General features: G+C 46.0%; 1 protein-coding gene across 2 annotated transcripts in view; it reads left to right on the top strand.

The window, feature by feature from the left end:
* The window catches only part of EXOC6B (exocyst complex component 6B), a 291,776-nt gene that overhangs the window by 199,095 nt on the left and 78,548 nt on the right, over positions 1 to 14,133 (top strand). For both annotated transcript variants that reach the window (XM_034064717.1, XM_034064716.1), the window contains exon 19: positions 2,327 to 2,468. In XM_034064717.1, coding sequence (XP_033920608.1) covers positions 2,327 to 2,468 — 142 coding nt within the window. The remainder of the gene's footprint in view (positions 1 to 2,326; positions 2,469 to 14,133) is intronic.

Genomic DNA, 14,133 nt, shown 5'->3' with positions numbered 1-14,133 from the left:
AAACGAGTGGTTGGAAATAAGGAAGAAAGGTGTTTAGGCTGAAAAATGAATGTCCCCATGTGTTCAGTGCCCCTGAATCATAGAATCATAGAATAGTTAGGGTTGGAAAGGACCTTAAGATCATCCAGTTCCAACCCTCTGCCATGGGCAGGGACACCTCACACTAAACCATGGCACCCAAAGCTTCATCCAACCTGGCCTCAGCACTGCCAGGGATGGAGCATTCACAGTGATGCTTGGGGTTACTTCACTGGGAGTTGGCTCTTCCAACCTCTGAGCCTTGCTGCCATGATGCTAAACTAATTCAGTGAGAATGGAAAAAACCTCCTTTGTAAGTGCTGTGAGGGATGGTCTGAGTTTGCTTAATGGCTTTGGTGGTCCTTTGGGTTTTCTGAAGTGCTTTACCAAACACAGTGTGCTCCCTGCTTGCTCCTGAGCCTGATCCTCTGGAGGACCGGATTTCTACAGGGCAGAGCATCATCCTCTGGCCATCATAGAATGGGCCACTGAGCACCTCTTGGAAGGGTCTTTTCCTCTTCTGTCCCCTCGTGGCGTCTCAAGGATCTGTAGGTCTTTATGGAGGACCTCAGTTCTCCATCGGCTTCCCTCTCTTGTGGTGCTGATGTTTAACCAGGTCAGGGTATAGGTACTTGCGCTTGCTTATGGCCTTTCACAGGAGATAGAGCTTTCTGAGGACCCATCTCCTTTTCTCCTGTTCCACAGCCCATCTCTACCCCCACCACCATTCCGTTTCTCAGTATACCTCTTCTTCCAACATCCTAAGTCCTCAGGAGCATCCTGTGCTTCCTCCCTGACAGTTCAGTTGTGTCAACGCCAGGAGCTTAAATTGAAGATCAACTGTTTCAGAGTTCACAGCTCAGAAATTCAAGCGTTCAAATTAAGGCATCTGTCCTGATTACTCTTCTTGCCTTGCAGTAGTTTCTCAATAGGGAAATTGAAGGCTTACCTGGGGTAAATCCACTTGCTGCGAACTCTCCACATGGTTTATAGCTTGAGATTTCAGTTGTTCACCAAAAATGAAAGATACCCATCATGGCTCAGAGAAAATGTGTCAGAAATTATTAACTGACACTGTTCTGAAATTCCTTCATATCTGAAACTCATCACTTCACATACTTCCATTTTGGGGGATTTAAGTAGTTTCTGCCTGTGTGGCAGCCTCAGCTGTGGCTTCCTCCCTGTCAATCCCCTGTTTCATTGCTTCCTACTAGGGGTAGCCTGGGAGAAGGCTCTGAGGTCTGCCCTTGAGGAGCCTTCTCTTGTCCAGGCTGCCCCAGCCCAGCTCTCTCAGCCTGGCTCCAGAGCAGAGCTGCTCCAGCCCTCGCAGCAGCTCCATGGCCTCCTCTGGCCTCTCTCCAGCAGCTCCACGTCCCTCTTGTGCTGCTGCCCCAGAGCTGGAGCAGGGCTGCAGGGGGGGTCTCCCCAGAGCACAGCAGAGGGGCAGGATCCCCTCCCTGAGCTGCTGCTCACGCTCTGGGGGTGCAGCCCAGCACACGGGGGGGTTCTGGGCTCAATCTCTCACTGAAGCTGGGTCATGGGGAGCTGCTCCTCACCCAACCAAGTCCTTCTCAAGGCTGCAAACCACATTCCCTGTGATAGAGGCAGGCGTGGGATGCATCCAGGTTCTTGAGGTTATTCCCCATTACGCAGACCTGGGGAGCAGTCCTGTCCATGTCAATACAAATGAGTTCTTCAGTCACCTCCTTACTGTGATGCTTCCTTCTCCTTAGTCCCTGTTAGCATCTGGAAGGTGCCACACAATGCTGGAAGGGCTGAGCAGTATCCACATGCTGGTGACACTGTTATCAAAGCGGTGTGGCCTCAGCTCTCTCCTCCCTCGTAGCCAAGGCTAAACCTTGAACTATGAGCCTCTGCTGTTGGAAAGGGAAATTCCTGTATGGAATATATGTGGACGTTGGTTCAGTTGTAGATGGGAGTTTTGAATTGCCATCAGCACTATTTTGACCTGTCAACAAGGTTACTTCAGGCAATCTATGCAGGATGTTGGATAAAACCATGGTGTGTTGTCTTGCTTATGTTAGGATGTGATAATGAGAGATGCCTAGCGCTCTAAACGCCAGGGTTCTCCTGTATTTGAACTACTCATTGGCACTCTAGACACAAGGTCTAATCCTACTAGTAGCAATGGAAGATGATTCCCTTTAAGAGCACTGATTGCAAGAGTAAAGGCTCCATAGCAGATGGGGCATGTTAAAGATGTTGGACTGCTGTATCCTGCTCTGGAGAAGTTCCTCTTGCCCATTGTGATTGATGGCTTTACGACAAGTGTCTCTTTGCTCCACAGGGCAAGGTGGCACAGACGGCATGCATGTCGGCATGCAAGCACCTCTCCACCTCACTGATGCAGCTACTGCTGGAGGCTGAAGTACGGCAGCTGACACTGGGCGCCCTGCAGCAGTTCAACCTGGACGTGGAGGAGTGTGAACGTAAGACACCCAAATCATCTCCTTTCCCTTATTTCACTTTGCTCATGTGGGGCTCTTGGTGATGACAAGTATTTGGGGCTGGTGAACCTCTGCAAGGGTCACTGGTACTTTGCACAGTGATGCTTGGTGATATCTTCGGGACAGAATAGCCCCGTCAGTTCTAAGAGATGAAAGCTTTACTCTTCCTTTCTCTCTGTAATGCAGCCTTCATGCTTTCATAGAACAGAATCATAGAATCAACCAGGTTGGAAAATACCTTTCAGATCATTGAATCCAACCTTTATCCCAGCACTGCCAAGGCCACCACTAACCCATGGCACTGAGGGCCTTTGTTTTGAGCTCCTGCAGGGATGGTGACACCAGCACTGCCCTGGGCAGCCTGTTCCAGTGCCTGAACACCCTTATGTTGAAGAGTTATTTCCTAATAACCTAAACCTCCCCTGGCACAGCTTGAGGCCAGAAGAACATTTCCAGACCATCCCTGCTTTTTGAGATGGAGCATTATAAAACTAGGAGTGGGTGAAACATGCAGAGGACTAACAGAAATCACATTTGCTTATGCCTGTTTCTGAAAGCAGTAATTGTGCTTCTGTTCTTTAGAAGTTCTGGTCCTCTCCTGACCTCAGCTGTTTGTCTTCTCTATCTGCTGCAGGGAATTCTTATAGAATCATAGAATAGTCAGGGTTGGAAAGGACCTTAAGATCATCCAGTTCCAACCCCCCCTGCCATGGGCAGGGACACCTCACACTAAACCATGGCACCCAAGGCTCTGTCCAACCTGGCCTTGAACACTGCCAGGGATGGAGAAATTCATTCTCAAAGCAAACTCCTATTGCAAAGTTACTGTTATGGAGATGTCTGGTGGTAAAATGACTGCATCCTTTCAGAGGTGTGCATGGAGCATTGTGGTGCCAGCACCACAGCTTTGCTCTCGGCCCTGCTCTTTTCTGCTCATTTAACTTACACCTGAATTAGCTCTGGAATCCTAAGATTTCCCTCAGGTTGCTTTTTATCCTCCTCAATAAAAAGGCTAAAAAGTATGGCACAAACCTGACAAAACTTGTTTAATAATTAAGCTAAAGCAAGATGACCACAATTCTGCACAGGAACCTTACAAGTAGGATGGATTTGTTGGCATTAATGTTAGGATGGAATAGCGACCATACCTGTGGAAAACACAGAACTTAATAGAGTTGATAAAGATTTCATTAAATCCTTGATAAATTATTTTGGAGGAAGTTGGGTTTTTTTTCCCCAATATCTGCCTTTTTGGCTCTCTCAGTTGAGCTGGAGCTTGGGCTATATCCTGTCTGAATAGCAGTGAGTTTGCTTTTCCTATCTCTGATAACCTGGTCTCATGGAAGGTGTCCCTGCCCATGGCAGGGGTTGGAACCGGATAATCTTAAGGTCCTTTCCAACCCAAACCATTCTGTGATTCAACCCTGCACCATTTTCATGGCTTTTGCCAATTTCCAGCGCTCAGCTGAATAACCTGGGAGAAGGATCCCTGTTTAATAATAGAATCCCAAGCTGGTTTATGTTGGAAGGGACCTTAAAGCTCATCCAGTTCCAGCCCTCTGCCATGGGCAGCGACACCTTCCACTAGAGCATCTTGCTCCTCAACACATCACATCCAGAAGTTGCAGCTATACTATATGTTACAACACAAGCAGTGCCTTAGTTTTCTGTCAGCGACACCTGCATCCCTAAATTCTTGCTGTCTAATTTGTGTCCTATCATGTAGCAGTAGCAGTTGTGTTCCCAGTCAGTGTCCAGAGGGACAGACAATGTTACTGAGGATAATGGGAAGCATTTGTCATTAATAATAGTTTCCTTCTTTTTCTTTTGGCTGCCAATACATTTGCAACCCTGCAGTTTTCTGCCCCATCCATAACGTGGGTCACTAAGCAGCGTCTCTTCCCTAAAAGCCCTTGATGGATAAGTAAAACGGATGGCATTTAATATCAGGTTTAAAAGCATGATTCCTTAAATTCCAAGTGCTTTGTGAGACAAAACCAGGAGCACTCAGACATTCAAGAGCAGGTGACGCCAACCTGAGCACTGGGCAGGCGACCTGCTCCCCCCGCAGCCCCTTCCCAAGGTGCCATCACAGGCAGGGAATGGAGACGGATGCCGGTGCTGTAACCTTCCTATCCATCACTGTCAGGCCCTAGATCAGTAAACCCAGACAAAGTCTTTTTCCTCCCTTTTTGGCAACAAAACCACGTTCCCTCATCCCTGTGGGTTTCTCTGGTGGCTTTGCTGACACTAGGAATAATTGTAGTTCTATATTACAGAAGCAGTGCATTAAGACTTGCATTTTAGGAAAAGCCAGTCCCAAGAGTGAACTGATGTATTCACAAAATACTCCCATTTTTAAGGTTTTTGCTTGGTTTTTTGTGTGTATTTGGGTTTTTTTTATCCTTCATCTGAAGGCCTAGGTATGCATCTCAGCATCCTTACTGTACCAGTTGAATATTGAACTTTAAGTCTTTGCCTCCAGCCCTTTTTCTCTCCCTAGACACCAGAGCCTTCCCTAGTTTAGCAGCTTTATCATCTACTTATCGTGTTAAAATAGGGTTTTATAGCTGTTTCAAGCACTTCCAGTGATGTCTGTGATGTGGGAACAGGGCTTCAGAGTTTCAGTCTTGGAGTTTATTAGGCTTTTCTTTTAGTCTCTTGTGAATGCCAAAGGTATAAGCTGGTTAAGAGAGTGGTGAGGCAAATTAATGAAAGGACTTAGTTGTACATTAAGCATGGTTTGAGGGTGATGCAGATAATTTGCTCTGTATTAAGGTAGATGTAATACACATTATAAGAATATGGGTTTCTATACACAATAGGTAACAATTGTAGCGGTGAGAAAGATGCTGGCTTAGACTTATAACAGGACACCTATAAATTCTTCAGACTTGTGGGTTTGTAAAATACTGCTTCATTTATTAATATTTACTCTAAATATATTAACATTAAAGGGAATGGCTGCAGGAACCTTTGCATCAGGTTAGGATTTGCAAGCCTGGGTGGTGGTCAGGAGAAGGGGTTGTGATGGGACCCTTTACCTGCACTAGAAATCCCCCCATTAGAAACATGCTTGTTTTGCATTTACAAAGCAGTGAGTGCAGTTTATGAATGTCACAACCTGCAAAAAGAAAGCTTTTGGAGAGCTCAGACTTGTTCAGCCTGGAGAAGTCTTAGGGGAGACCCTGTAACAGTCTTCAGTACCTAAATGCGCTGACAAGAAATCCAGAGCTTTGGGCAAGGGCCTGTAGGGACAGAACAAGGGGAATGGCTTGAACCTGCCCAAGAGAGGGGAGACTGAGCTGAGCTCTTAGGCAGAAGCTGTTCCCTGTGAGGGTGCTGAGGCGCTGGCACAGGGTGCCCAGAGAAGCTGTGGCTGCCCCATCCCTGGCAGTGCTCAAGGCCAGGTTGGACACAGGGGCTTGGAGCAGCTGCTCCAGTGGAAGGGGTCCCTGCCCGTGGCAGGGGTTGGAGCTGGATGGGATTTAAGGTCCCTTCCAACACAAACCAGGCCGGGATTCTACGATACTGTGAACTGGGAAGAAATAGTAGATCAAATAAACATTGTGAGACAAATCTTTTGGTCGTATGAACAGTCCCACATACATCAGCACTATTTTTGGTGTGAAAGAGGCAAAGAAGAGTAGAGCTGCAAAGTCACAAAGCTCCTATTAGGTTGCCTAAGATGAGAGAAACCTGGGGAAAAAAGGGAGCTGTTTTCCTTTGGCATTATCCCAGTGGTAAGACCAAGGGGCTTGAGGAGATGCAAGGCACTGGTCCTGTCCATGGAGGTGGATAGCCTCTTGTTTTGTCCTAGCAAAAACCTCTTTCCCAAGATGCATATCAGAGGTCTGAAAGTCTTTTCTTGCAGCTCTACAGCTCTGTGTGTGTGTGTGGATGGCACGGCTGGCATCCAGGGAAGGGCAAAAGTCATTTTTCAATGGCCTGTTGTTGGCCAGGTATTAGTTGTAACTCTCCTTCTTATTGCTTGGCTCCACATAGCTCCTTTTTATGCAGTCAAGAGAGATTCTCTTACCTCCTTTTTAAACCTGAAGTGAAATAAGGCATCGAGGTTAAACGAACTGCCCAGCAAGACACAGTGGGACACGTCTAATTATGTCTCAATTTAGGAGGGAATTCTGGCTCCATCCCAGCAAACCAGCTTGAAAAGAGGGAAAAACAGCTCTAGAGAGGGAAAAAAAGACCCTAACACAACTATTGCTGTGAACCTGTAAATAGAGGAGGTGATGCTTTTTCAGCCCAGGCATTTGCTTTATGAAATGAGTTTGTGTCTTCCAGAATCCATCTGTAACCCAAGATTTAACAGTACATGCAACGTGCTTTTTGTAATTGCTACGTGCCTCGTAACCCAGTTCCCTGCTCTGCTCATTTTGGGGACCTCCTGGTGCTGGTTTATACATCATTTTTTCCATGTCTCCTGTACCTCAGAGGTAGTGGGAATCGAGTGTAACAACCCAGATTTGGAGATTACGGCTGAAAAAGCAACAAGAAAAGGGGGTTGCTCCTGCTCCTACCAAAGTGTTTCCCATCTCTGTAACCGGTTCCAGCAGTGGTTGAGGCAGATTGTTTTTACAATCCTTAGATCATAAAATAAGCAGCTCCCTAATCTCCAAAGTCTTTTAACTGATGCTTTATGAGAAATTAAAAGCACCATAAAAATGCTATTTCAAATTGCATTCAACTCCCCGTTTTCAGTCAGACCGCTCCTGGAGGCAGGCAGGAGGAGACCCAGATGTCTGCCCTGTTTGAGGGATCCTCCATCCCAACACACAAGCATGCCAGAATGTGCTGATGCAGGTCCTGGCACAGCTGTTTCCCACCTCTCTCTTGGCCGTGTTATCTGGTTCTGAGGACTTCCCATGTGGAAATCCAGTTTTGTGTAGGATATTGGGGTTTGCCCTCCACATTGGAGGAGTCTTTTCCCTTAAGGACAGGCTGGGCTTCACACCCTGTGAATGGTTGCTTGATGCTCTTCCAACCTGCATCCCACTGGGAATTAGCATGCGTGACACTAGAGGTGAGCAGAGAGGTTTTGAGGACAAACTCCCTGTTTTTAGGGTGTTGCATTGTGGGCTTGCTGGTATCCATCCTGCCACAATGCATTAGCAAAAGCTTGTGTTTTGGAGGAGAAAAGGGGATGTTGCAGTGAACAGAGGGAAAGGGTTGAGCAGATCACATCAGGAGAGAAAAGTCCACACCACTGATGCTGATCCCTTGGTGCACCTCCAATCCCATGATCAGTTTTGAGTCCCTCACTCCAAGGCAGATATTGAATTGCTGGAGTGTGTCCAGAGAAGGGCAACAAAGCTCCAGTGAAGGGTTTGAGCACAAGCATGATGAGGATGATGCTTTACTGTGTGTGTCAGGAGCAAATACAGCTCCTTGCCTCACGTTTCCTCCTTAGGGCTGGCTTGGGGTCATGCATTGGTGCTGCATCCTGGCACATCAGAACCTGGATTGGGGCTGAGCAGCAAGAAAACCAGCAGTTCTGCCATAAGGGTGCGGAGCTTCAAGAGTATGAGGGTGTGTTTAGTGCAGAGGTCCATGGCTGAAGCAGATCATGGATTTTGGCACCTTAGAAAGCTGCTGCCTGTTAACTGAAGTGTCATTAGGGTCCTGGACTGTTCCATGTGTAAGGTTCAGCACAGTTTGTGTGAGCTGCCTGTGTGGATGGCTTGAAAGAGCACCTTTACACCATGAAGCAAGCAAATCATAGAATCATAGAATAGTTAGGGTTGGAAAGGACCTTAAGATCATCCAGTTCCAACCCCCTGCCATGGGCAGGGACACCTCACACTAAACCATATTACCTAAGGCTTCATCCAACCTGGTCTTGAACACTGCCAGGGATGGAGCATTCACAACCTCCCTGGGCAACCCATTCCAGTGCCTCAGCACCCTCACAGGAAAGAATTTCTTCCTTATATCCAGTCTAAACCTCTGCTGTTTTAAGTTTCAACCCATTACCCCTTGTTTTATCACTACAGTCCCTAATGAAGAGTCCCTCTCCAGCATCCCTGTAGGCCCCTTCAGATACTGGAAGGCTGCTATGATGCCTGTACAAACACGTGGTTCCGCGCATCCCTGGGAGCTGTCAGACCCCTCATTGCCTAGTGCTTGTTGCTCATGATGGCTGTCACCTGCACTATCCCTCAGAGGATGAAAGGAGAGCATTGCTTCTTTCCACCTCTTCACCTGCCCAAAGTCAGCCCTCACTGGGGGCTGTTCCCCATTTCATTAGGAAACATAACTTTGTGTTTCCCTGCTGTTCAGGTGCAGTGGGGTGATGTGTATTAACAGCAGAGCTGTCTTCCATGCACTGCTGTACATGCTTTCTGAAATGGGAAGGGTAAATTATTGCTTCACCAAGTGACAGAGGGCATAGAAGTGGGAGCCTCTGGTCCATGGCTGTGCCACGTTCCTATGCTTAGATTTATTCCACCCTCATTTCTCCCTGAATTTGTTCCCCTGGGCTTAGTGTTAATTTATTTAGTGCTGCATTCATTTACCTCAGCTGACCTTTCACAGAGCTTGCAAAGTGCTTGCAGTGGCAAAGAAAGCAATGCCTGGTCACTTAGTGTGTGTAAATATGCATGGAGAAGTGTATGACTCCCTATCCATGAGCTACCAAAACCATGCCCTTTGTGTATGGATGCTGGTGGGAAGCATTTGGACAAGGCTCTCTCCTTAAGCAGTCTTTGCAAGTCAGACTTGAGCAAATCCTGGGGTTTGTGTGATGTCAGAGACAAATGAGCTTCCCTCCAGCCTTTTTGCTTTGTCCTTGAACTTAGACCTCCTGCTTGCCTCTGCTATCTCTAACCATCACCTGATCTCTTGCCCTGTGTTCTCGCTTCATCTATCACCTTGTCTCCTTCAGCATTTTAGCCTCTGTATTTCTCTCTCTGTTTTCATTCTCTTCTGTCTCCTTTGTAAACCTGTTGCTAATCCTATGGTATCATCTCAGCCTCTCCTATCCTCTTGTCTTCAACTTCTGCTTTCTGCCACAATATTACGAATATCCTCCACCTCCAACACCTTCCTATGTTTTCCTTTGTTACCAAGATACCCACTGATATCTATTTACCCATCTTTACAGTCCTTTGTAACTGTAATAAAAGATACCTCTGTCCACACCAAATTCTGTTTAAGCACTTTTAAGAGTACACTTCCTCAGCTCTGCACCCAGTTTCCCTTCCCCACCATCAAGGGCACATGCTGTTGATGTTTGTCAACCTTTGCAGCTTGAATAAGCTAATAGTGAGATGTGCACGTTCCACTTTTCCTAGTATTAGTATTTTAGTGGAGCGAAGTTCTCACTTTGTATCTACTAAGATACACACACTGTACTGCTTGGGTTATGGTTTGGGAACCTGTATGCATGTGTAACTTGGTTCTGTAAACCTGTCCTGCAGATTTGCAGGGACCAAATTTCTTGCTGCACATCTCATGCAGTTTCTTAAGGGCTTCCTTTTCTTCTGCTTGAGAACATCTAATGATCCATCATCTAATGGTCCATCATTGAGGATGGCCCCTCTCTGGGGCTGTGAATGCTCTTCAGCCCTGTCAGCAGACCATCACCTTCCCCTGGCACCACTCATTTAGATTCAGTAACAGGACTCCAGGCTCAGTGTTGTTCCATCAGAGGAACAAATGATGGAGTGGAGTAGACATTTTTATTTAATCTGACCCTGTTCAGTGTATTTTGGGGAATTCCTCCCTCTCCCCACAGCTCTCTGGCATTCCCCAGATGGGAATGAGCTTTGATCATTTGGCCTGTAATAGGGAACATCTTCAAAGCAGAGCTGTGTGGGAATGGTGTGGGTGACACATAAGCTCAATATGGAAATTGGGATCTTCTCTCTGTTCCTTCTGCTTCAATTTCTATTTATTATTTCTCCCTTTTTTCCCCCTTGTGAGCTTCTCCAGCATCCGTGCAGAGATTTGTTATTCAGCTTGAGTATCCTCTGGGCAAGGTGCAAGAGGTCCTGTCACTTGGCTTATCTAAGATAAGTTTTCCAAGGTCTTGTCTAAGGAAGATGGCTTTGAGACCTATGTTCTTGCTTGAGGAAGAATGAGATGGTGTTTCCCCAAATGCAAAACCATGTTCATGGTGATGCAGCCACAAGCAGGTTGCCCGGGTTGCCTTCAGCAGGAGCTGCTGTAACCTCGATCCCTCAGGTCTGCAGTCATGAACTCTGTGGTTCAGAGAAAATCTTACCCTCAGAATGATGTTTTTGAGGCATGAAGTCACCAGCTGGGTTCATTTGAAGCTCACAATATGGGTAAGACTCCGTCCCCATGTGCTTAGCCTGGTACAAAAAGAGATTCCCCTGTTCTGTGTAATTAATTTACAGTGGATGTCTCTTTTCTGGTGTGCGTTTGAACTCTTTCTTCTTTGCTCATTGTAAAGGGCTTAACGGTTCCTGTTCCTTGATTCTTTCATTGGTGAAATGTTTTGGAAGAGAGGTTAGAGTCCCCTTGTGACCTGCCCTGGGTGGCCCAAGCCTGTAGACCTTGCAAAGACATTACTTTTTTGGCCTGAACACAAGTCTCTCAAACCTTTAGCCTGGCTAAATGCTTTGTACAAACAGGCGCATACTGATCTGCTCTATTCTCTTGTGATTTTCTGCTCAAGGGGCTGTACTGTAGGTGGCTTGCTATGTTTGCTGCTTGCCTTGGTAGTGGAGACAGTACAATAAACGAATCCGACAGTACTGAGGCCAACACTGTGCTTGGTCGTTCCAAGAAAATGATCCTGAAATCTGGTTGAAGAGATTAAAACCAAGAAGAACTGCCTGTGTCTTTCCTCTAAAGCTCTGTTCTCTTCTTTGTTTCTTTTTTCCTCTGTGAGACTCTGTTCATTCTTCCTTCCAAAGAAGTTTGTGGCATTGGTATGTAAACTGTGACCTGCAATTACAGAAGGTACGGCTATTTTTATAACAACCATGGGGTGAAGCATTGCATTCATTCCTCCTCAGGCTCCTAACAGCCAAGTGCTGGAGCAGCTTTCTTCTGAGCCGTGTTCTTGATCTCATTTCATTTCTTCCGTAATACAAATAATATGATCTCATGCGTCATTTCACTTCTTGGATGTCAAGTGCACTGTTAATGCAGTAGAGGTTCCAATCCTTTCTTTTGATGGGAATTACTGTTCAAGCAAATGTTGGTTCAAGGCGCTACCGTTGTTGTAATGTGCCGTGTTAAAGGGCAGCATCACTCCATAACTCTCCCAGCCTTCCTCCCACATGGTTCCTCACTAAGAGACAGCTAAAGGTGAGCTGCTAACGAGCAACCCTGTCTTGGGATGAAGTCTGTCTTGGGTCGTTCACGAGCAGATGACAGTGGTGATAAATTCATGAGGGTTGTGAAAACATTGGAAGCCCAATCACAGGCATTTTCTCCCGAGGATGTGAAATTCATGCTTTTGGGAAGACCTTAAATTCCACAGCTCCATGTGTGCTTCTAAATTGGTTCCTAGCAGCTGCGAAGCCCTTACTCTAAAATAGAAGTTTTCTTTCATTGCAGTCTTTTCAGGGTTTGTGTTTTCCAGTGTTTCTCCAGATATAATCAGTAACATGACATGACCCCATCATTAGAGCTTAGTTCATTGGGTACCTCAACCCAGGGATGTCTGAGACACAGAGCTGCCCAGGGCAGTTTCATCTCTTGAGAGGATGCTCAAGCACTGTTTCTCACATCTAGATGTTTTTAGCTTCTCAGGTACGTGCTTTCCAAAGCTGGGGGTGTTTTAGGATTGATGTGGCTTTTGGGATCATTTTTCCAGATGAGACAGCGGGGTGTAGAGCAAATGTGTAAAGATGATTTATCCCTTTGCAGATCAGAGTCAGAAAGCTCATGTTAGACCTCCCTTGCGCGTGTGCTGGCTCAGGCAAGCTGCAGTCAAATTTTATAGCAACCCTACATTAAAATGCCTTTACAGCTAGAATTAATTAAAGCAGTTTTTGAGGGTTAATTATAACCTCACTTTGGACTGTTTGCAGCCCGAATATTGCAGCATTGGGCAGTGGAAGTGGCTGGAAGCTGAGCAGCTCCTGCCTTTGTCCACTCCCTGTGCAGAAGAGGCAGAGTCTATAAGCACAACCGTGGATGGTTTCTTCTGGGTTTGATTCATGCTTTTCCAAATCTAAAGCATTTCTAATCTAAATCTAAACTCTAAATGTGAAGAGTCACCTACATACTTTCTTGTTTCTTATTACTTGTTTCTATTAGTAACATTGGCTAAAAGTAATGATTTTACAGCCCTATTTGCTATTGTCCTGCAGCAGTTATCACTTGACTGATCACTGCAAAGATGAGCGATGGTTTCAATCTTAGAGCTCTCCTGGCACCTGGAAATATTAAAAGGCAAAGCCATGGATGTCTGGAAACTGGCTGCTGTGCCCCTGGAGGTACCGGTGTCTGTATTGAAGGATGTTCTCCATCCCGAGATTTTAATGGAAGGTGGAACAAGAAACCTGATAAATAACCCTTCTTTGGTTTCCACAAATAAGGCAGTGGAGGAACTGGGCGGAATTCCTATATCCAATTCATTAGCCTGTTCTTGTTAAGAGCCATAGGGGCTGCTCCTATGACTGGGGCTGCTCTAGGAGGTCTTTTAGAATAGGATTAAAGTGATGTGTTTTCCTTGGTTTGTGGCATCTGCTTGAAAATGAGATAACTTTTGGAAAGAGATGCATTGAAGGAGAAGACCAGCTAGTGTGATGTGACTCCGCTTAGCATTTAAGGACAGGACAGATCCTTTAGTACCTCCGTGTAGTCATGGAGGCAGAAGGCAAAATCTGCCTTTCTTACTGCTTAGTCCTCAGCTTTGTGGAGCTGCAAGAGCTGGTTTAAGGGTTTCTATATGGTAAAAAAGAAAACAGTTTGGCAATAATGGACTATATTATGTTAGAAAACTGTACATTGGTGTATTTTTTCCCTCTTTCCTTCTTTTTTTGCCCTTAAACATGGTTGAATCTCAAGACAATATTTTGTTTCAGTGTGCACCATCTTCAGTGTCTGCAGGAGCAATAAAACTCAGAAGGCAGAAACTCCCTTTTGAGAATACGATGTTGAATGTGTTGAATGTTTCATGATGTTGAATTGTGGCTTCACAAATTAGGTCCCTTCGGTTGCATGGAGAGCAGAGATAAAGCCACTACTTCTGTAACTAAAGAGGGTGAAAATCAGGCAACATTGGGCAAAACAACCTCAGGAGCATCTTCAAAAGCCACACTTGAATAAGTGCAGTCATTGGCTTCAGGAGTGCTACCAAGTAAAAGCTGTTAAATGGCTTGAAGAGCTGAGGTTCTCTAATGTGGATTCATGCAAGATTCATTCTTTAGTTTGAAGAAGTTCCTTAGTGTGAAGCTGGTGAGGCACTGGAATAGCTGTGGCTGCCCCATCCCTGGCAGTGTTCAAGGCCACGTTGGATAGGGCTTGGAGCAAGCTGCCCTAGTGGAAAGTGTCCCTGCCCATGGCAGCGGGTTGGAACTGGAGGAGCTTTAAGCTCCCTTCCAACCCAAACCATTCTATGATTCTAAGTCCCCGTCAGTGGTTTTAGACTTGGTTTAAATAATGGCTTAGAAGAAAAACAAACGTCTTAACTATGAACCTTTGGCCA

Source organism: Melopsittacus undulatus, chromosome 7 (assembly GCF_012275295.1).
Source record: "Melopsittacus undulatus isolate bMelUnd1 chromosome 7, bMelUnd1.mat.Z, whole genome shotgun sequence".
Classification (NCBI taxonomy): domain Eukaryota; kingdom Metazoa; phylum Chordata; class Aves; order Psittaciformes; family Psittaculidae; genus Melopsittacus; species Melopsittacus undulatus.
This window is presented reverse-complemented; position numbering and strand designations above follow the sequence as displayed.